The sequence below is a fragment of the Symphodus melops genome (assembly GCF_947650265.1).
Source record: "Symphodus melops genome assembly, chromosome: 18".
NCBI classification, from domain to species: Eukaryota; Metazoa; Chordata; class Actinopteri; order Labriformes; family Labridae; genus Symphodus; species Symphodus melops.
Window position 1 is genome coordinate 17,185,689 of NC_136708.1, and position 23,987 is coordinate 17,209,675.

Below are 23,987 nucleotides of genomic sequence, written 5' to 3' on the forward strand. Positions count from 1 at the left end.
ACTCACTAATATAATAATATAAATATATTGAAGATTTTTTTTAAAATATTAATATAAATATAATAATGTAGTATAATAATATAATATACGGTTTGATATTATAAACGTAGATATGACGTGAGGGACTGGGAGGCCAAACAGAAAATAAACATTGGCACACAGTGAGGGGAAGACCTTCGTAATCAGGTGGTTTGCGTTTATCTAACAAGAAACACATTTACTTAATTACTGTAAACACGCATGTAGAGCCATAAGATGGGAATTTATTGATAAGATGTTAAAAAAAAAACATGAGAAAGTTACATGAGAAAGTTAAGAATAAACACAAATACTATTTTAAATATGTAGAACAATACATACAGTATTATATAAACAAGTACATATAACTATCAAATTATTGTGTTGATAATATAAGATAGTGTCATAGAATATTTTAAAAAATGATTAGGTTTTAGTTTTATTAACTAACACAATAAGCCCAAAAAAAATCACACAATGAAAGAACAAAGGAGAGTTGAATGTAATATGCATTGAGGTATTCTTTATATAATAGAAAACACGTTCATTCATATTTTAGCTTGAGTGCGATTATTAATTTGCTAAAATAATAAGACAATAACAAAACATGTACGATTAAGTTAAATTAAATCCAAATCGCGACAAATGTGTTTACAAATGTGATTACAGTTGCTTTTAATTTCTACTACTTCAACAAACAAATTATTATTTTATTCAAACTATTTGTATAATAATAAGGTAATTTAAATATAATCCCGTTCAAGGTGTATCGTTCTTAAATTATTTTTAAATTATTTAGGCACTTCAGTAGGTAGAATTATATTTACATAAATAATGATCTATGAATGGTGTCAAATGAAGAATCCTCGTGTAACATCACACCTGATTATAGTGCAAAATATAGATCTCATGTGGGACTATGATAAACATAACGCAACAAGTTGAAGAAGTTTAAACAAAAGGAACAAACAGAGATAACATTATGTTGAATAAACCCGAAATTTAACTCCATGGCGTGGCCTGGCCCAGGTCTGGCCCCCCAGGTCTGGCCCCCCAGGTTTGGCCCCGGTCTGGCCCCCTTTTTAGCGCTATTACGGTAATTCTCAGTGTCGTAAATGAGCTGTCGCTGTCGTAGTTCGTGCGTCTTGCAAACACAAGCCAAACTGCGTATTTCATTTATGATGTCTCTGAACGTCTCGAGGAGCATCGTATGACAGCTGTAATGTGTCTTTATCTAAAAAAAATAAAAATAATAATAACGTAAAATTTAAGCCGCAACCAAATAATGAACACATCAGCCTAGCTTTTGATTTAACGTCTTTGTTTTCAAAATGGACAATCGACTGTTTGCTACCAAGCTAATATAGCATCACAATGTTTACGCGTTTCTAGCTGTCTTCCTGTGGAGAAACAGCAGTTCACACTATGACAGATATCATGGCCGACTCATCTCCGTTATCGGGGGTTAATGTTGTCCTGGTGATGGCCTATGGGAGCTTGGTATGTAGACATACTGCATTTTTTGTTTACCTGGTAATGCGCTCATGTGATGACCCTGATTATAAATATCCTGTCCTGTGTCGTTTGGTTTTTGTGCGCAGGTGTTTGTGCTGCTGTTTATCTTCGTCAAAAGACAAATCATGCGTTTTGCTATGAGATCCCGCCGAGGACCCCATGCACCTATTGGACACAATGCACCAAAGGTAACGTGGATCGTCTTCTTCTTCGTGAGATTGGTAATTGTTGGGTTCTCAAAGAAAGGTGTATGAGTTCATGTTGTTTTTTATGTGCAGGGTTTGAGGGAGGAGATTGATTCCAGACTGTCAAAGGTCCAGGAGATTCGATTTGAACCTCGCCTCCTTTCAGAAGAAGATGACAGGCTGAAGCACCGATCACACATGAGTGAGTCTCCACATCAGTTCGCCTTTTTTTTTTAGGTCAGTTTGGCCTTGTTTACATTGCACCTCCAAATCTGATTTTTTAGCACATCCAGATGGTATGTGGTTTGATTTTTTTTGCCAGTCTGAACACAAAAAGCTACATGAGATCAGATGTTTCCAAATCTGATGGAAACCACGTGCAGAGGTGGTTTCAAATCTGATTCTTACAGATCCGACTCAATCTGAACATCTCGGTCGCTTCAGTGTGTCTTCTGTGACACTCGAAACGCTACACCATCGACAAATAACGGGCCGGAAGTTAACATTGGTCAGTGAAAGAAAACAGCAAGAATCAAAAGAAATGTTGTAAAGCATGCCTGCGGACAGACTGCTCCGTAAAATTGTTTGCATTAAAAATAATCACACTTCTGTTATCCATTTTGCTGTTGTAACCTGTTACCATAGAAATCAATGTAATCAATGTGGATCAGACCACGTCAATATCGACAGGCAGATCAGATCTGGTCACTTCTAATTTGTCATGTGGACAGTCAGTCAGTTCGATCGGATTCTGATCAGATTTGGGGCGGCATTCTGAACAAAGCTTTATATTGTTCTTATGCTTATTATAACAAAAATATGTTTCTTGCATTTTAAAGGTTGCTACAATTACCTGTACAGGATGAAAGCCCTGGATGCCATCCGTGACTCAGGTAAAAGTTAAAATGTGATGCAGAAACTGATTGATAGTTGTTCTTTATAGAGTCCCAAATTCCCCGAAGGAGAAAATTAAAGAGTCATCTTTAATAATCTGCATTTCTTATCCCTTCAGGTATTCCTCTGCAGGAGATCAGCCGCAGTCCCAGTGCGTTCACGGGACGAAACTTCAGGAGCTGGCTCTTGGAGTTGCGTAACTCCCACTCGCTCATCAAGAGCAGCCGCAGCGCTCTGATCGACCGTTTGCTTGAAGGCTACGACAGCGCTCGACACGGGACCGGGGTGCGTAACAGGGTTTTTAAAAAAGAATGATCATAAAATCAGTTTCACTGTTCTGTTGTTTCATGTTACAGATCTAACGTGACCTCTTTGTTTCAGGTGTTTGGGGAAGCTGAGTTTCTTGAATACCAACAGGCTCTCAGTGAACTGGCTGATGTGTAAGTGCTGTCGTACTGGTCTGGACTTGAAACCGTTAAGTTTTGTGACATTGTTGGAGAAAAGTGTGCTGCGTTGCAATCTGCACTGCTAACATCAACAGGACAAGATTTACTGATTGCAACGTTCTTTAGAACTATAAATGAAATGATAAGAGGAGTCCTGACTTTCCTGCAATTTTTTTTTTTTTTTAAAAAGCAGCCTGGCTTTAACAAACGATGATTCCTAATTATTTCCAATTGATGACTTTTAGTCTAGTTGTAAAAATGTAAAAGAATGGATGAAATAAGGAATGGAAATTTGTATTTTTATTACTGATATCTACAAAAAACATTTCATGTATGACAATAAGTTATTTCTGTGAAACTATTTACCAAGTGTAATCAAGTTGTTTTAGTATAGTAATGCTCTATTACTCTATTTCCTTCTCTCTTCCTGCAGGGTAAAGGCCTATTCCAGCACTACCAGTCTGGACCAGCATCACCAGTCCGCAGCCAAGGACCTGACGGGCTCCCCTGTCCGCAGCACCCCTTCAACCATCCAGGTCACCTACCTGCCCTCCACCGGCCAGCGCAGCAAGAGGCCCAAACACTTTCTAGAGCTCAAAAGCTTTAAAGATAACTACAACACACTGGAGAGCACCCTGTGAGTGTGTGTATGCGGGAAGGCGCTGCAGGTGGGGAAGAAAGGGGGGAAAAAAGTTCTATTTGAGCGATAAAATTGACCTTCAAGTTGAGGTCAAGCTCTGATAAATTCATGTCCATTATGAGCATTCATACACACTATTGTTCATGGCATTAGAAATGTTATTCGGAGAAAAGACATTTTATGGCAGCTGTTAAAGTCATGCAGTCTTTGGTTTCATTACAACAGGAAATGTGATATTTGTGTTTCTCATATTTAAATACCACGGTCCTTTTTTGTTTAAAAGGTGTTTGTACAGATTTAAAATGTTTATACGTATGATAACTTATTTTTAGACATTTGATTTGTTTTAAAATTAGGTTATACATTTTGTGGTTCAAGATAAAAAAAAAAACAACCTTTCAACCCACTTGCTCATATTCAGTGTCTTTATTATGTCCACTAGGGGGCAGAAGAAGATAATTTAGGACAAGATGCAACAGGAGAGAAGACGTGCACAACAGATAAACATCTTCAATCTTCAATCTTTCTATCTACAATGTTCACAGTCAATTGTAACACGTATAATCTAATGGTCGTACATGACGTATACAACAGAAAAAAAGATTAAGGTCTGAACAAAGAATGCATAGGTATGTTTAGCAGTTTATAAAGAGATATTGTTTTTAAATATGTAAAGTTTTATTAAAAATCATGATGTACCAGAAAGATGTTAAGGAAAGATTTGGCAGCAAACTAACCTCTAGCTTTACAAGAAGCCTTGATAATTGATAAACTAAAATAAAATAGTTAATTATGTTAATGTTAAAATAACATGATCACTCATAATATATATATTCAACCCACTCTCACTTCAGACAAATGTGTTTAAGTTAAACATAAATCTCATTTCAAAGTTAACTGCATGCCTTCTGTTGGCAATGTGGTGCAAAGCACTGAGGAATGTGACCTGAGCCCCGCCTCTGCCAGGGAGCAAGCTGTATGACCAACAACATGTTGAATCTATTGGTACATTTTCTTCTTGTGGATGCGTAACAGACTTTCACAATGAAAACACGAAACTATTTAACTTTGACCCATCGCTTTACATGTTCATTTTCTGCTCGTTTCGGATCCAGGTGTGGGAAACTTTCTCGACACAGAACTTTACTGAACAAGGAATTTGGTTTAAAAAAAAAAAAAAAATCTTTGCATTGCTAAGTTCCTTCCTTGTTACCTTTTTAAAGAATACCTTAAATTTCTTTTTAACTTTCCACTTTTAGATTCTGTTTAGATTCAGTAAAGGCATGCAGAGCAGCCTCAAAGGTAGCTATGAGGTCCAAACTGAAGACCAGTGTTCTTTGTCACCACGAGGCCTCTTTGAATCACTGCAGACCTGTGCTTTATGTATCGGTAGATGGTTAGAGATCTATTTACAATGATTTTAGTATTTGCTCTTTTCTATGGGTGACTGCTCATTCAGGACTTGATCTCAATGACTTTAATGAATGGAAGCACCTTGTTGGTCGATGTTGTCGGTGTGAGTGGTTTACTAGAGGGGAGACAGGAAAAAATGATGAAGTTTACTTTCCAGATAAACCACAGCATCATTAGCAGAATACATTCCTAAGTAATTACAACGTTATTGTGAATTAGGGAAATGAAAAAAACAAAATTAGGTTTGAAGTGATTGCTTACCTGTAGACAACCTCTGGTTTGTTCTCTGAACATTTTAGGGGTGGAGGGTCCTGACCTGCCAGGAAGTACTCCATGTGGTCATGCATTTCTCGGTTCTGCAGACATAAGTAGAACAATGTTGCTGCTGTATTTTGACTGGAAAAGATTTCAGTGTTTTTTGAAATACTAATACGATACAGCAAATCTATCTCTAGTCAAATCCGGTTAGGGCCGGCCGAGCTTGTTACCTCAGCTTCCAGGAAAGCCACCTTTTCCTGCAGATCGTTGATGACTCGATCTCTCTCTTGAATCACCGTTCGGGAGTTCTGCAGCTGTGTCATAAACAAAACAAACAAACATGAGCTCACCATTCTAATGGGAGAACGTGCAGCATCACTTATTCATGACAGCACTGCTCCGCTTGGCTCCACTCCCTCAAAATCAATTACACGTTTATCTGTCCTCCTCCTCGAAGTCTAATTTCCCTATTAATGGCTTCCTGCACATGCACAGACTCATATGCAGTGTTTGTGTGTGTACACCTTAGGTTGCTTGTCGACCTGTTGCAAGTCTTTTTAAATACCTGTTCGATCATGTGCCGGACTTTCCTCTGCTGACTCTTCAACATGTCGTCGAGGTGATGAATCTTTTCCTTCTCGATGGCCAACTTCTTCTCCAACTCTTCACATCTGCAAACCAGGTATACAAGAAAAAAAATCATTGAAACTATCCTTGAGACACAAAATATACAGCCTTACACTGAGAGAATTGAATGACCTTAGTTTTATCATATAATTACATAACTTATTTTCCAAGTTATATAATTTGACTATGGAGGCACGTCATCTGTAATAACTTTATTTCAAACCCTGGGAAGCCAGTTTTTGAAGATAATCTAACTATAATTATAAATGGGGAACTACTGTTGCATAACAGAGGAAATACAAGTGCAGGAAGTTAACCTTATTTGTGTATAGTTATTATTAGGGTTTTTCCACAGGATTTGTCTTGTTAAAAACATGTTCTGTTCCGTCCACTGAATGTACCTCTTCTCCTTCTCCTCCTTTCCCTCTCCGCCCGCTTGAAGCTGCAGCAGCTCTGCCTCCCCTGCGGCCATCTTGTCTTTGAGGATGTTGCTCTCGATCTCCATGCTTCCCAGCAGCCTCTGCAGCTCCTCCACCTGCTGCCTCCTCTCCTCCGACAGCCTGTCCGCCTTCTCCAGCCGCTCAGTCTGCTCGGCCAGACGAATGCGATACTCTTCTGACTCGGCCTGCGAGGATTAAGAACATAGCACTTTGTCACAAGAGATGCATTTGTTACTGAACTAGTCTGGTTTGGCTGATTAGACCTCACTCAGGTTTAAGATACATGGGGCACTGCTGGAAGTTGTTGTCATGCTCTGATAGGTGCAACAGCACCAACAGACGGTTGAGAGAGATGTCAAATGAGTGTAATTTAAACACGCCCACACTGCCCTGTGAGCAGCTCTGATTAGAAAAAACAGACTTGTGTAGGTGGACTGCTGAGCTCTGAAGGATTAAGCAACTATTACTACATTTGGACAAGTCTAGAAGACACTTTTCTCATAAGTGATGTAAATCAGGCAACACAGGCAAACATCTAGAGAGGAGGAAAAAACATGCAAACAAACAGCTTTAATGCTGACTGGACACAAAGGAGCTGACAGGCAGTGCACTGAGAAAGAGCACTGTTTTTTCTTTTTTTAAATTAAAGTTAACAAATACACAAATAAATTGTCTGGAGAGTTCTTGTCATTAAAAGCGCCCTAAATATCCCCGACATCAATATCATGATCCGATTACTATTTGATATAATTATATTTTTTACATCCAGGAAGCTGAACTCAGGACACAGTACAGTTTAACCCGATGTTCTCATTCACTTTATTTGTACATCAAATTGACATTCAATCCTCTGACATGTCATCAGTATTATGTATGTTTGAATTTGTAAAACTGCTCGCACAGTAGTAATAATTATACCAGGAAAAGTCTTTAAACTGTAATGGAGGTATACAAAAGAATCACATGTTAAGTTTATAGCTTTTTTTAAAGAGCTGAGTAAATAACTTCATGATTAAAATATAATTTTATTATAATAATAATAATAATAATTGAAAACAAATGAAAAAGGGATGTTCAGCAACATGTTGCTCATCTTCCTGTGACCTCAGCTTGAAGCGGGCCTTTGATTACAGTATACAGAACATTATATTGTTTCCTTTCAAGAAAAACAAAAACAGTTCACTATAAAGCTTAGCGTATGATCCATTAATGAATTGGGACACTCGGCACCTTCAAAACAGGTAGCACTGCTGTGCTTAAAAAAAAAAAAAAACCCTGTTATTTTTTTGACTGGGGAAATTGACATTTACTAAAGGCTGGCATTCACTAGTTGTGATGTGTGTGTGTTTTTTTTTTTAGAGTGATAATAATAATCATACATAGAATCATGTGAATTAAATCGCTTTGGCCTTTACTTGATAGGTCAGCTGAATAGTGACAGGAAATGTGGGAGAGTAAGGGATGACGTGCAACAAGTAGAAACAGGACTGGGAGTGTTTGTACTTGCCTGTTCTATCAACTGTGCTAAACTAGCACTCAAATCTTTTTTGTTTTTTAAGCCTTATTTCACATGTTGGGTAGTAAGGTTCAGCTTTTGAAAGGGACTTGTCTTTTCCCTGTGTCATTACGCTAATTATTATTATTAATCATTATGCTTAATTTCCTGAATTGTGTAATTCCGTCAAGGAGGGAACATTAGAGATCTTGTGCTGGTGTTGTTATGTAATGATGGCTCTGTTTGTTTCTGATTTTTCTGGTTTCGGATCTGTTTTTACTGCTCACTTGGAGTGGAATAAAATGAAGACAGGTTCAGGTTTAAACTAAGTGAATGGCTCTATGTTTGTGTCAATAATCAATTCACAGTGACTGTGTTTGTGCCACTAATCCAATTAAGAGGTGAGAGCACTAGCGGCAAAGTACAAACGGATCAGGCGATGATACAAAGCAAGTCTGTGTGCCGCGTCCCTACATGACCTGCAGCTGAATGTGCCAAACAGAGGAGGATCACAGTCTGAGGGGATGAGACCCAGAGCACTGGGAGATAATGAGGATCATTAGAGGAAATCGCGAGCAGCAGAGGAGTGAGTCAGAGCTACAGACGGGGAAGCGGTGTCATGTTACACATCTTTTAAGACAGACCTGCAGCGCCTCCTTCTCCTCCTGGTGCCTGTTCTCCATCTCCTTCAGCTGCGTGTACAGACGGCGGGTTGCTTCCCTAAGCCTCACACTCTCCTCCTGATTATCCTCGACCTGAGAGTGACGGAAGACACAAAGTGACACGCTCGATTACAGCAGGCTTACTCTGGCAGGACACATGAACCTGAGGGCAAGTCGGGAGCTGACAGACGGATAAGAGAGGCTGCTGATAGGACGTTAGCTGCGTGTTTAAAAAAGCTGTTTGGGGAAACCCGAGGTAGCACAAAAAGAGACAAAAGTAACTGGACGTTTGTTGAACACTGATTCATCGTTGGGCTGTCCTTTAGATAAGGTAAATACTTTTCCCAGACAAACGATGCCCTTTAAACAAACAACTGCTGTATAATGTGACGCCTATAGCTCGACTTTACATGAATACAGGTCAGTGTGCAAAGACAGCCACAGAACACACACATCCCCTCTCTGCTCTCACACTACTTCTTTGGGCATTGTGTTACAGGAGATGTGGTGTGGTTCTGAGTCTAGTATAATGCATTTGAAATATGATACTGTGTGTGTGTGTGTGTGTGTGTGTGTGTTCTATTAGTCACAATGTAACTGAGCCACTGTGGTGTATGTGCTAAGCTTCAGGGAGCCTGGCACCCTGTTTGTCAGAGCAGAAGCCAGTTTAAATGTTTAAGTGGGAAACAGCTGGAGCGCCAGGTGCTCTTCCCATTATTTCATTTTGTAATTTAAAATACAAATGACAAATTCATTTAAACTAGCTTCACCTGAAATTGGCTTCAGTTTCTCCCCATTGTTCCTTTTTTTTTTTTTTTTAAAGATGATGAATATTGAGATTCGTAAAAGTGACAGTGACATTAAAAGAAAGCTGATTTAGGATGAACTTGCCTGTGTGTCTGAGTCAATGAGATTAGTGTTGCCATTTGTGATGACTGGTTGGTTTCTGGGCACGTTGACTCTGAAGCCATTAACTGGAAACTAAAGAAAAGAGAAGCTTGTAGTTAATGTTTCCGGTGGTTTATTGTGCACTTTCAGTTGTGAAGTGAACATTAAAATGGCACTGCAGCTTAAAGAACATGAAAACATAAAGAAATGCTGCAGCATGTGTCTGCTTGTTTGAAGTGCTGTTTTGGATTTACATTGCAATGAAAGGAAAAGCGGGACTAAACACATCCTGAAGATAAATCAAGTAAAAGGAGCTGGTGGAAGAAAAACAGGAGGCTTATCAGATACCCCGACTTTGGCCCACAGACACAGAAAACATCAGCAGCAACTACTATTCTTTATTTTGTATAAAAAATAATAAGATTAAGTTATTTAAATGTAATGCCACAAGAAATGTAATCAGTGTCTCCTTAACTCAATAAGTTGTTGCACAATAACAAGGTTTGCGTGTCTCTCATTTTGGTCTAAAGTGTTACATAAAACCTCCTGTGAGGAACTTTCGGGTTGTGCTGATTCTGGCGACCTCTGTAAACGATTTGTTATCTAATCTAATTTTTTACCTGTACGCGTGTAGACAGGATCTTTAACTTTTAAAAAAATGATCTGTTTGTATTTTAAATGTATAATTCGAATATCACTTTGAATCTTTGGGTGTAAAAAATGTAATGGCTGTTTCTGCTGTGTGCTGTTAAATGCCCAAGCTGACACCTACCCCACTACAGCAGTGACATCGTAATAAAATTAACTACACAGAAATAAAAAACCTTTTCGGCGATGGTCTTGTTTGCTTTTGTAGTTCATTAAGTGTTAGCAGGTAACCAAAAACCCCTCACAGGAGCTTTAATTAAATGTGCACATTACTGCTAACTAAACGCAGCTGAGTTACAGTGCACAAAAAACTGATGACCAAGAGAGTAAGCAATGGTTGTGGCATCAGTATCTTATATACAAATATATGGAAGACACTTAAAAACATTAAAACAGGAATTAATGTCATTAAATAACCACAAATACTGACGTCAAGAAGGATAGAATTTAGTTTCAAGTGTTTCAGTGAACGTCAGAAGGACAGTTTTGATCCTGATGCAGAGGGTGTGTACCTTGTTGTTGTTGTTACTGTTCTGCCTGGCTGCCATCTGCTGCCTCAGAGTCTTCAGACAGTACCTCACCTATCAACAAAAGCACATCCCATATTAAAACAAGCCTGACTTACCGAGAAACACACTCAAATGTTCTTCAGTCGAACGTTGACTCATCATCTTATTATGTCTGCCACACACTGACCTCCTGAATCTGCGACACCTCGTCCGTCAGCATCCTGACACTCTCTGCCGTCTCTGGACGCGCTTCGAGGTAAACCTGAGTAACACAGCGTTTGATGAGTGTGTGAGACGACACACATGAGCGGACGTATTCCTCAGATAGACATAAAGGCTTGACTGGGCACTTTAAAAAATTAGATAAAATGATTAGCAAAACAAGCTCACGTACCTTGATGACTTCAACTTCAACTTTTTCTGCAGTGGGAGTGATGAAGTCACGTTTTTCTTCCTGCGCTTCTTGTTTATGTGGCAGAACTACTGCTATGCTGCTCTCCTACATCCAGAGATAACAAGTTCAGTGAATGACCGTCCTGTACAACTAAAAAGAGAACTAAAAGAATTCCTCTTTTATTTGGTACCTTTTTGTCGTGCTGCTCCGACTTGTAGTCTGACCGGTTTCGATCTTGCAGAGGGAGTCTAAGAAGCCTGCATGGGTCCTGAGATGAAAGATGAGAGGATAAGAATTACTAAGTGAGTGAGAGGAGCAGTGGGGGAGTGTGAGAAAAATAACCAATGAAGAGTAAGGAAAGCTCAATATGAAAGTCATCAGAGAGAAAGAGGGTGGAGCAAACACTGAGAGTTACTTTTAGCCATTAAACGTCCCCATACTGAAGTTCCTCTGTGGATGACTCACTGTTACACAGCTTAACCTAGCAACCACCACAGAGGAGACGTTTCCACTCTGAATCCTCCGGACAGAGTCTGGTGATCATGACCAAACACTCTACTACACTGACTGAAGAAAAAGAAACCAGTTCAGTCCAGAGAGGGACACGGGGACAAAAGCAACAACACTAATAAAAGATGACTCACTCTCAAGTTGTTGCCTCAGCAACAAAAACAGAGACATGCAATTTTTGGATTTTTCATGTTTGCTTTGGCAACCTCAAAAAAACACAAAAGTATTCACATAAGGCAGTTTGGGTAACATTCTCAGACTGGACATTCATACATAATGTTTTCTGCATTGTGTTTCTGTCTGTAGTTTAGTGAATCCTCTTCCACTTAGTTTCATGGGCCTGTTACTTTCTTTCTTATCTTCTGATTCCTTTATGACATTTTGTGATGTGCCGTGGTTGATGGGTTGCCAGCGTCTCTGTTATTTCTCAGTGACACTTTGGTTTTTCCTGATAACATGATAATAACAGCAGGCCTCACAGAACGTCCCTGTTGTTTTGTGTTGATTGTAGTAGTTTCACATAATAGTAATTCACATTGTAATGCAGTACATGTCACTGTCTGTCTATTGTAGATCTTCTTCCACAGGAAGCTTGTAAGATCCTCCTCTGAAAAAGTTCGCTTGTTGACCGAGCAATGAGCTGAAAACCTAAAACCAACCTCTCTCAAATTGAAAGGATTTTTAAAAACCTACCGTTGAAGTTACCTAAACTTTGTTTCAGGGACAAACAACTTAATCTGTTAGAACTTCACAAAAAAGTAAGAAATGAAAGGTTCACAAATGTGTAAGCTCAAACTAAGCTAAACTTTTGAACCTTTCCCTACAGTGAAAACATAGTCAGGCTAACATAGCACATAATCCTCTTTGGCGACACACCCTTTAAAGTATGTTGAGGTATGTCTCTAAAGAAATCATTTAGCTTTGTTTCTGAATATGCAAAGACAACAAACCGTTTGGCCCTCTGACAAAGAAATACACTTCAGGTACAGGATGAAGTCCAGACACAGGCGAGTTATGTAATGGTGGGGATTATGATATTATCACAAACTTCAATTAGGCTTAATCCTAGCATCTAAGAGGGGTTTAATGTTGTTATGAATGCATGAACATCTACATGTACGGCCTCATACGTCCCCGTCTGTGAGTGACAGCCGTTGCATGCATCGCGTTCCCACCCTACCTAAAAATGACATAAAAACTGAGCATATAGTAACCCATTAGTCAGGGCGGATGCTGCCTTCAGACTTTTTAATTAGCACTGCTGCTGTGGAAGCTGTCATCAGTGACCCTAAATACACATCGGGTGTGCATCAGTAAGATTGCAAAATCCAAACACCATGAAAAAGACAGACTTGCAAATGTTCGTGCTTTTTTTTCACAAGTTCTCTGATGATTTTTAGGAACTTGTCTGCAGATCTCAGTGAAACAACAAGATTGAGTCAAAGTGTGAGGCGCTGGTAGCCTAGTGGCTATATCATACACCCTGTGTACAAAGACCAGTTCGGAGCCGTCATGGGTTCGAATCCCACCTCAGCCCTTTGCTGCATGTCATCCCCCACTCTGTACTCCAAACATTACCTGTGGCTGTACAGCTGTCCTATCTGAGAAAGTGCAAAAATCTTGATGAAAAAAACAATAATAAAATAATAAAGGATGAGTCCAAGTATTATATCAATGTTCTGATTAATATTCAGTTATAAAAAGGGTACTTAGATTCCCCCCCCCCACACTAGGCTTTGTTTTTCTTTCTTCATGCAGCAGTTTACAGTCGATGCACACAGGTGTCACACAGGTGTAGCTAAACCTTTGCTCATAAAGATGTGTTTTTATGGTTTTGCTGTCAGAGAGGTATTTTTTTTACTGGTAGCTTTGACCTTGGAATGGTACATAAACTGAAAGACAAACAGGTGTTCACAATTCTTTGAATATTCTGAAGTCTATAACTATGTTGTATGTGTTTGTGAAGTATTTCATCGAAGTGAAATAGATATGAAGAGCTTTACCTGGTGTGAGGGAAAGACCCCCCCCCCATCTTGTTTTGGTTAGTCTGTAAGATTGCGAGTTTTGGTTTGGATGTTGTATCCTTTTCATTCATTTCACCTGAATTTTACACTCACAACCTTTGAGTACATACGTGTATGTTTGAATGTCCTCGAGCTCAGTTATTGTCCCCGAGTAAAGTGCATGAACACTTTCCCGTTTATAACATTGAGTTATGAACTGCACACTTAATGAAGCCACTTCTTCACACACCTTTAATAGCTCCCTTTCAGGATGGCACCTGTGGTTACAGAGCAGGAATGATAAAGAGGCGATGACGTTCCCTGAATACCACACTCTGTTGTTAGCGCCAAGTATGACAGCAATGCTGGAATAACGACCACAATGACAGAAACGCACAATGAATTATTGATACAACAAGGCATTTAAGGTAACATGTCACCTTTAGTTTAGACAACTATTAAATACTTTACAAAGCTTCCCACCAAAACGTTATTAATTCAGCCTCTCCTTTTTTCCTGAGAAAAAGCTCTTCAATGAACCTGACTTCCAAGTAACACCACGACATTGTCCGTTTATAAGCTTGTGAGTTATATATCTTTTTGTTATGTCCTCTATTCATGTCCTCTATTGTTATGTCCTCTATTCATGTCCTCTATTGTTATGTCCTCTATTCATATAAAAGTTCAAGAAACTGTGACAAACACATGTTGCAGATAATACACACTGTTCTGTTAGAGAGTGTGTTTGTGCCACTGTCACACAGACAGCAGATTTGCATATTAATGGGTGGAAACAGTTTATGACTTCAGAGTATGCGGTGTGTGTGCAAACATGCCTGCAGTAAATCATGTCAACACATACAGGACAGTGTATGGCTTAAGAAAAAAAATGTAGAGCAACCCCCCCCCGGCATGTCAAATGTGGAAAACACATTTGTTTACTGACGCAACCAGTTCTGTGCTAGCTTTGCAAGTCAAACACAGATTTGGCGTGAGTGGAAGTTCTTTGTGTGTAATTGCAGCGTCTGAAAACCATCAGAGGCGAGGCAGTGACAGGCGGGCTGAGATTCCCTCTAAGATCTGAGGAAGAATCAGCTCGAAGGCTTCTTCTTGAGAATTGGGTCGCGTGATGGACACACCCTGGGAGGTGTTTGCTGTACACAGAAACACAATGTTCAGCACGCCACCAACTCTGCAGCGTTTCTTTGGAAGACTGCACAGACGCGTTTCCATTTCAGGCTCTCAAAACAAACGCAACACAAAGACGTACTTGTTTTTTTGTTCATTTAATTCTAAGTTGATAACAGATAGGCTTTTTATCTCTCTGTCATGATGCTTTGGATGTCTTGTGTGAAGCACTTTGAATTGCCTTGTTGTTAAAATTAGCTTTATAAACTTGCCTTACCTTAACGTCACGGTGCCAAAGCCAAATTGAGTTTTGTACTAGATGCATGAAAAGCTCCCTCCTGTCCTTGGTATATCCATGTTATGTATTTTTTGCGCGTCAAAATAGCAGATGCACTTGTTTGGTCAAATAAACACAAAAGGTAACAGCTGCCTGTACAATGTTACCCTTGGTAGATCACATCTCGTCAGTGCAGTCACTGTACACTTAATACAAACACACACACATCTACTTTCCTCTCACTGGGAAACTTAAATGGTATATTGATCCAATAATGCTTTCTTTTCAGGTTTTTGTAGTGAATCTGACCAACTGTTAAAATTAACAGCTATTAGCTAACATTAGCATTCAACCTTCTCAAGAGGTTAATATTACAATAAGCTAAAAATGTACACCTTGATACCATCACGTAGCGCTTTCAAAGTCCTTTCTACCAAAGATGTTCACTAGGAAGTCATTGAATGCTAATGTTAGCAGTAAGACAAGATCAGCGGTTAGCAAAGATGCTGTAAATATATGAAATATTGACACCAAAATCTTTTTTTGTGTGAGGCAATGAACATGTTTATTTCTGCTGTAAAAAAAGGCAATTTAAAGGCATTTGGAGCCAGAAGCGGACACTCAAGGAACTGAAGTGTTTTGCAATTCAACATTGGCTTCATTTTTGCTTGGGTTGAATACCTGTGTTCAAAAAATAAGATCCCCGAGCATTTACACCTCAATTAACAAATATTGTTCAGCAACAATTAAATAAAGGTTGTTCATGAACCACTCCTACTGAAGGTGCCTATTTAGGCGTTATTAGAGGCCAAATGATCCATGCATGTGATCTTATTCCAAGGAGAAATTAAACACTGAATCCCTTGATACCTTGCAGTTCTGGAGGAATAATACAAGCATGAGGTCAATGATAAAGGTGTTGTTTTTGCTAAGGCAGGAGTCTGTAATTATTATTTCTTCTTCAGCTATGTTTTTCTCTGCTGCACAGACAAGTACAAACTGGAGCTTCTGACATAAAATAATATAATGATCCCTTTTATCTGCCCGGTGCAATGACAGCGCAACAACTATCTGCCTCCAGTGTTGAGGGAAAGACAGAAAAACAACTCAGTGACGCTCAATAAGACTTGTCCGTGCAGCTCGGAGAACGCTCATTTGCATTTCTGTCAGATATTTGTGACAGCAAATTTACTTTAAAAAAAAAAAGGAGAAAAAAACAAAACACTCGCAAAATGGATTGATATTTATGAGTTTTCAATATCTCTCAAATGAGATGGGTAAAATGCTACCCATAAAATCATTTAATGAAGCAATCACTATCCAAACAGAATCACTTAGAGATCATACAGTGTCAAGCTGTCGTTTCATCACATGAGTGATGCTTCCTCAGAGGTCTGGAGAGAGATTAATCAAATTCTCATGAGCTTGATAAGATCACAACACATTTCTTGGAAGACGCTGTGAAAAATAATGCCCAGCTTTCTACTGGAAAAGCCATGACACTTAAAATGTTCAAGAAAGGTTCAGCTTATTTCAGGGTAGCTGAAGGCCAGCGAGGGCTTCATCTGATTGGCCAAATGCATTGATGTGAACACATGGTCCATGTTTACTGAGTGTAATCACATGGCAATCCTTCATTGTTTTTCTTAATGACTGCATGTCAGGCATTATTGTGGGGTGTGTTGAATGGCATGCTTATAAATTGCAATCATAAGTCTATTATGTAGCACTTTAATGACCACAATAAAAGGAATCCACATGTTGTTTGTATTGATAGGCTGGAAGAAGGGAATGCCTAACATCTTGCCTAAAAACATATTTGTATCAAACTATACCAATTTCTTTCTTTCTTTGATTGATTTATTCCCTATCAGGGATTTATAAGTCAAGTTTACTTGTTAGGAAAGAAAGCAGCAGCTCAAAGTAAAGTACAGAAAGATAATGCACTTTGAACCACAGCAGGTCGGAAAACGCCTGAATTACATAAGGAGGTAGAGCATGGTGACGTAGAGGACCTAAGAACTAATCTCTGACAGTCAAGGTACAAAAGACAGCTCCAACACTGCTTAATCACATAACCCACACTGGCTAGTAGTTACAATTCGCTTCAATGTGTATCATGTTTGGAAATGACATCACTTATCTTACGTCATGCCAACAAGAACAAAAGTATCTTCATACAGTTAGTCCTCTAACACAATCAACACACCAAGGGACCATCCAATACCAGTAAGCAATCTTTAAACTCCTCTTCAAACTGGTGTGAAGATGATATCGCTGCTGTAATCAGCTGAACAGATTTTCTGTCACTGATAAAGAACAATTAATTTATTCTATGTGCTTCCTTCCTCCAACAGCAAAGAAGAATTGAATGTATAGAGGTAGAATATAACCTTTTGCACCAACACCAATATCTAAATTCACGTTCCAGTGCCAACAGAGATCTCAGCAAAGTGTGAAATCCATCCATCTCCAAGTGCAGTCAAAACAAAGTGGATTTATTACCGAGCTACACACACACACACACACACACACACACACACACACACACACACACACACACACACACACACACACACACACACACACACACAAAATGATAAGAAGCATTATAAAACATTTTAAACACTGGTGTAACTTGCTGATAATGGCACATTCAACCACAAATCATCACACGTCATACCTCCTAATTATGAACTCTTACTTACTCATTAAAGCCAACAGTATGCGTTACCAGCACAACAAACACTGACACTGAAGCAACCTCTCAAATGGGACAAAAAGTAACTGGTTACTGTATGAAGTTTGAAAGTCTTTTTTGTCTGACAAATTTGAAGGCAGGATTTGATTTCAGGTTGTCCGTGTCAATCAAAATATCTTAAGGATAAACTCACAAACGCCCATGAACAAAATAGTGCTTAAGAGTCTTGTACAATGTTAAAAATGTGAATAAATGTAAACGTCTGTGTCAGAAATTCTTTAGAATCTGTCTTTGTTTTAATCTATGTGTTGGATTTATCCCTTCGTTTCAAGTATAACACGTTCACTATTAAAGACATGCCCAATGAATCATATCACCCGACACTCAGAAGCCAGAAATTAAAACAAAAATTACTCATAAAACACAAGTAACATAATGCACTTCAGTCTGTAGGAACCGACATTTAAACCCTGTATCTATCCCTTCAGGACCTCTCTGATATCTACCTGGGCAGAAGAAGCGGTGGGGGACTCTTCTCCGGGATGTTCATGCAGCTGTGATCCAGACTGAATCCCCGCGTGTGTGACTAAGTGCGTGGGAAGCTTCGGCTGTCTTGCCTTACATGGCTGGGTGAGGCTTCACCCACTGCCCAACCCTTTTCTCCTCCAGTCACAGAGCTGCAGTGCCAGTCCAAGGAGGCACATAGCTGTTAGCCTCCCCTGCAGGACCACAACGCCACATACACAAGGGAAAAACTAGATGGAACATTTCTCTGGTTATGTCATAAGAACTGTAGTCCGGCACAAAAGAGAGTCTGTATGGTGAATTCAAACTATACAACATGTTGTTGGATGTATTACAAAATGGATTTTCAAATGTTTCCACTTTTTTACTTCAATTTTTATTTGAAAAAAAAGGAAGCCGTGGGAATTTATTCATATGTCTATAGTAGTAGATGAGTGACTAAGTAAAGTTTTAACTTCTTTAAATAAACAAATAAGTGACCATAAGATACAACTGGAATCAAGAAGGCTTCATGTATCTGGCACTTGGTGACAGTTGTAGGTAGAAGAACCGTGAGGAATGTTTGGTGGGTTATATAACAGAGATTAATGAAGCGCCTTTATATAACAGTCTCTGGCACAAGCGTGTGTACAGTGTAAACATAACTGTACAAACACAAGGCAAATGCCACACTCCAAATATGATCATGTTATTGTGACTCAGTGTGTCTTTGTCTCCCTCACCCTGGATGGGTTTACCTTTATAGGTTCTACTTCTGTCCCTGGTATGAGTTTTATTTTAATAGCCAATAATGAAATGTGGACGTCATTGCTGTTTAAAGTGTGCAACTAATAGTTATCTTTGCATTCTGTTTTGCTTTAGTTTTTTTCTGTTTGATGATTCTTAATGATTGTTTGCATGTATGTTGATAAAAAATTTATTTGTTGTGGGAATAAATATAAACATTTCAGAAGCTTTAAATTTTTGTAAATCAGAGTTTTCCTGGGTTCTGTGTCCACCTAGTTTATATATATATATATGAGCCATCGTCTTTTTTCCAGTTGTTTTTAACAAATAGAGCATTCAAAGGAGAAATCCAATAGTCAAGTTGACATTCTATACATTTTTTCAGAAAGGCGCTGTAGACGTCACCTGGCCTGCTTTTAGAGGTGTATGCCACTTTCATCTGTAGACCCCTCCCCAATATAATCTCTTAAACAAACTGAAGATTACCAATGTAATGCAGGTATGTACACGCTGTTATTTATCCATCTCACGTCTGTTTATATTTACAGATAATTATACTCTTGTTGACATGTCAGCAGTGCAAACAAGACACTGAACAATGCAGCTGACACACAAAGGCTAGGAGGGGATCCATCTGTGTAACCATGTAAGTATACGGTAGAGCTGCCAAAAAGTCACAACCATCGAGCTAAGTTTTCTTAATTATATACCTGCCTGGACAATTGTTGTTCTTACTCTTCTTGTTCTCATGCTATGAACACAACTAACCTAGATATCATTGGTCAAGTTCAGGCAGATAAAAACCAATTACACTCCTGAATGTGCTTAAGGCAAATTAAATTAGTTTCAAAAGAGGATGAAAGAGAAGTAATATATACTGTATATAACAGTGAGATTACAGGATTCATAGAAGAAGAAAAGATAACCAAAGAACAGCTGGCAAGCGAGGAGGACTGATTGTGAAACAGAATCAGAAACCAAATTATTATTCTGATCATGTCCATTTAAACAGAGAGGCTCAAAATCAAGAATAGAAAAGTAATACAACCTCCAAACTGTAAAACCAGGGAAAGTCCTGACACAACTCCTCTAATCCTCTAATCATTCATCATTCTTTTTTATATCACCGTTTGAGATTGTAAAAAGCAGCTTGCAACTGCCAACAAATTCATTTGCATTTTTTCCGTCTAGGCATGACTGTGTTTCTCTTCATCCCAGATCTAAACAGATGATCTGTTCATTCATGCTATTACGTTGACGCACATGGTCCGTTCTAACGCGTTTTAATCTCAATGGTTAATGCCAATGACAATTCCATTAACCTTGAATAAAACATTACGCAATATTGACCTTTTATTTGTCAAAGTCTTATTCATGCCACTTTGGACTCTACCAAGAGCATGCAATGACATCACTGCACCAAACCGTGATGGTAAAAGAGCAGGTTTTAAACAAACTGGATGACAAAAAGTACAAAAAGGAAAACCTTTTGACTGCAAAAGAAAACTGTAAACTTCTATTTAACTACCAAAACCAACAAGTTTGGGAACTTTTTAATGATCTGCTGGAACTCTTCGCAGGTACATTGAGGAATGTCAATCGATTGTTTTCTAAATAAAGCTTTCAAAAAAGATGAAAGTAAAATGCTGCAATTATTTTGAAATAATCAAAACGTGGCTTGAGGGTAGAAAACTGAACTGACTTTTCATGGTTTTTGTTTTTAAGCGTTTAGGACTCCACATGTTCCAACACATCAATCTGTTCTTTTACAATCGGCAGATGTCCCAGTACATTGTTTGAGGGCAACAACCATTCTCCCTTCCCGAAGAACATGTTTCAATGTAAGCTCGTCACTTACTCTTGATAACAGTTTGAAGTTCAAGGGAAAGTGACATGTTCACAGTGAGACACTGAACTCTGAGGAGAAAGTTAATGATAACCTTACAAGTGGAATTCAATGTATGCAATAAAAGGTAGAATAATCCACAAATGACACCCAAAGTTAACCACTGCCTCTTGATTTGTATTTGTCAACTCAAACTGTATCTAATGAACTTTTTTTTTTTGAGTATGGTGTATTAAATAATTAAATTTCCCATATGAATGATAATTCTTTCAGCCATGTCCTAAATAAAGTACAAGTCTAAAAGATGTCCCAGTATGGCCTATACATCTCATACCATCAGACTGACATACTTAAGCTCCAGGCTCCTATCAGATCTGAATAGTTAAAAGATAATGTTGGCTATTTGCCCTGATCAACACGCCATTAAATTTGCTTCAGGGAAACACATGAGCAAATGAATACTGATGTCCCTACATGACCTGCAAAATCAAAGTTTGATTATTTTTGTACAGTAAATCTTTATGCATGAAAGTACTGCCATAGGTACCAGATGGAGTATTTAGCACAGCTACGTTTTTTTATACAAAATTTGATTGCTCAAAGAAAGGATGTTCAGGCATGCCACACTTGATTGGCCAATGAAACACAGGTGTGGTGGAAAATGTCTACTCAACATATTTTAAGTATACTTGCTGTTTGGACACATTTTGCTGTCATATGAGAAGAGCTTGTTTATGTTCCCTCATCTTGACTATAGCCTATACACTTAACAGATAGAACTACAGTTTCTATTCAAATTGTGTTTTCTTTTTCCTCCTTTTGAGTTGCACTATGAATTTGATGGTGAGGTTAACAAAGTAGGTCTAGGTCGCTATAAACTTTATTTCAGACCCATAAGTCCATATTATTATAAAAAGCAAACTAAATAAAAACTACAGGACAACAACAAAGCGATTAAATCGCTACAGTTCACGATGTGTCAGTTATTAAAAGAGACTTTTGCATCAGTATTTCGAGAAACCCGTTAACTCAGTATTTTGACTCAAAACTCTGAATTTGTTCTCCTGTCCTTGTAATTGTTCCTCCTTTGAAACAAGAAAGCCTATTTAACTTTAATTTCTGTCAAGAAAAAAAAATGCTGTGAAATAAATGACCAGTTTAGTTCTTACAGTTTCCTAGACAGCCATATTGGAAACTTAAATATGTGCTCAGAAAACTTTGTCAAATGTTTAAAATACTCCGTTAACACGTCGTATTTTTAATCAATACTGTGAAACCCATTCTCCTATTATAACAGTTTGTCCAGTTACTGGCCTAACTAACACAAGAACAATTAAATGAGATGCAGGCTAATCCCTTGAAAAATAAAACCGACACATTTAGGACTTCGGTAAAGTTAGAAAGATATTGATTTGCCGAAGCGGGATCTGACTTTTGAGTTTTTTCATGAAAATGATCGCAGTAGGTTATGTAGTCTATTCCTTACTCACGTCCGCCTGCCTGTCCTCTACTTTCTCCACAGTCCGAGTCACGTCGCCGTTCATCTTTTCACACCAAGTTTTCGAAGTTGATCCGACACGTGAAAATAGAAATGTCAGTTTCACAGTCTGTTTGCTCGAACTCTTAATTCCATCTCCTCGGAAAACAAAATTGTGAGGTAGGCTACTAAAACCACTCCAACAAAAGTGCAGCGAGCAGACACCAGAGCCGCTCTCCCTTTCTCTCTCTGTGTGTCTGCTCTACACTGAGTGTTTGTCCAGGTGATAAAAATGAACCCTGCAGGTCTTAAACATGCTCGCACCTCATTTATGACATTCCCTGAATCGCGAGTCAGACAGGAAACAGAAGTCATTGTGTTTTTTTTAAATATTATTATAGATTAAATCCAGGTTCATCGTTTTCTGATCGAGACACATTGGCCAAATTATCACCAGCATAGGTCAATACACTTTAACCTTATGTGTTTTGTTTTGAAATATAAAGACCTCCCACAAAGGGATGCAGCCTGTAAAAGCTCAAAGTAATCTAACCTCTTCTTCTGTTTTTTCTTAGCATGCATCCTCTTCCTTACCCACTTCGCCACTGTAGTCAATTTAATTATATTTGTCTATATTCTTTTTTCAGGTTGTTTGATCTTATTGTTTATTCATGAACAATGTATAAAAGTTGACATTGTTTCAAATATGGACAAGACTGACCATTTGTATAGTTGCCAATAAGAAAACTGTTTTATGTTTTTACATTCACAAGTGGCGAACAGATTTATTAAGAGGAGGACACAAACTTCGATCTAAATCTAAAATGACTATTTCTCCTGCATGGGGATATAAAGAAATAATAGGTTATCAGAGACAAATGGCTGAAAAGAAATTTTGTCTGACCTCAGAGAGCTTGACGACCCTTCCATCCATCAGACATTTGGTGTGACAGTTGCTGAACCAGGGCATTTTGTCCTCAGTCACCTGCCTGATCTTCTTCCAGATTGATCCCATATGCTGCCTCTCCTCATCTGTCTTCCTTTAACAAATGTTGTCTCTTTTTCCCTGCAACATTTCAACAGCAGTGCAGCTCCAAGAACTTGCATCAACTGTGATCTGCCACCTCGCAGCTAATTCTGTTTCAGACCTGCAAATAGGATGTACGGCTGTTTGATAACAGTCCTGTCACATGGCAGGCGGCTGTGATGCCACTGCTGGGCTGACAGCTGAACTCGTTTACCTTTGGTTGTGTCGCTTGAAAACTTTTGCTTACATTAATTATGTCATATAAGAAAGCTTCCTACTTTCAGCATTCAAAAATGCAGCTTGTGGCAGTGTGAAAAAAGATGTTATTTATTAAATGCAGAACAGAAGTATAGTAGTTTTTGTTTACTTTAATTGTATTAACAGATTGTATTAACCACTTTACATCTCGAGCTTTCAAGATAGATAATCGAAATAAGAAATTAAAGACACTTCCTGCATCAGTTTAACTTAAAATATGACATGCTATATTTTCTTGTTGTTACTTGCTTTATATGTACAGTAGGTGTGGCAGAAATATCTGAAAGGCTGTTGCCATGAAAGACCATGACCTAACCGCATATCAGGTAAACCATTTGAATCTATACCCTATTATTTTTCTACAATGTTCTTCCGTTCATGTAATTATGTTTCATTTCAATAACCTACCGTAAATATACCACATCTGCTTTGTGTGAGGCATCTACTCAGGATAAACAGACTACAGGTAAGAATGAC

General features: G+C 38.5%; 2 protein-coding genes across 6 annotated transcripts; one reads left to right on the plus strand and one right to left on the minus strand.

Moving 5' to 3' along the window:
* The first annotated feature begins 1,129 nt into the window (after positions 1-1,129).
* LOC306839857 (protein C1orf43 homolog) lies at positions 1,130-4,104 on the plus strand. The gene is made up of 7 exons (XM_079368802.1): positions 1,130-1,518; positions 1,620-1,721; positions 1,812-1,920; positions 2,558-2,611; positions 2,731-2,897; positions 2,994-3,052; positions 3,492-4,104. The coding sequence occupies exons 1-7, from the start codon at positions 1,444-1,446 to the stop codon at positions 3,697-3,699; spliced, it is 774 nt and encodes a 257-aa protein (XP_079224928.1). The 5' UTR covers positions 1,130-1,443; the 3' UTR covers positions 3,700-4,104.
* Positions 4,105-4,109: 5 nt separating this feature from the next.
* Positions 4,110-23,210, minus strand: tuft1b (tuftelin 1b). 5 transcript variants are annotated; one of them, XM_079368791.1, is made up of 12 exons: positions 23,130-23,210; positions 11,223-11,300; positions 11,033-11,137; positions 10,826-10,900; positions 10,642-10,710; positions 9,485-9,574; positions 8,576-8,686; positions 6,398-6,621; positions 5,935-6,040; positions 5,600-5,683; positions 5,373-5,467; positions 4,110-5,226 (listed from the first exon to the last, which is right to left on the minus strand). In XM_079368791.1, the coding sequence occupies exons 1-12, from the start codon at positions 23,193-23,195 to the stop codon at positions 5,154-5,156; spliced, it is 1,176 nt and encodes a 391-aa protein (XP_079224917.1). In that variant the 5' UTR covers positions 23,196-23,210; the 3' UTR covers positions 4,110-5,153. The 5 variants fall into 5 exon arrangements, with proteins under 5 accessions (XP_079224917.1, XP_079224918.1, XP_079224920.1 ...); XM_079368792.1 differs by lacking the exon at positions 23,130-23,210 and adding an exon at positions 22,251-22,663; XM_079368794.1 differs by lacking the exon at positions 23,130-23,210 and adding an exon at positions 18,158-18,249.
* Between the last annotated feature and the right edge of the window lie 777 nt (positions 23,211-23,987).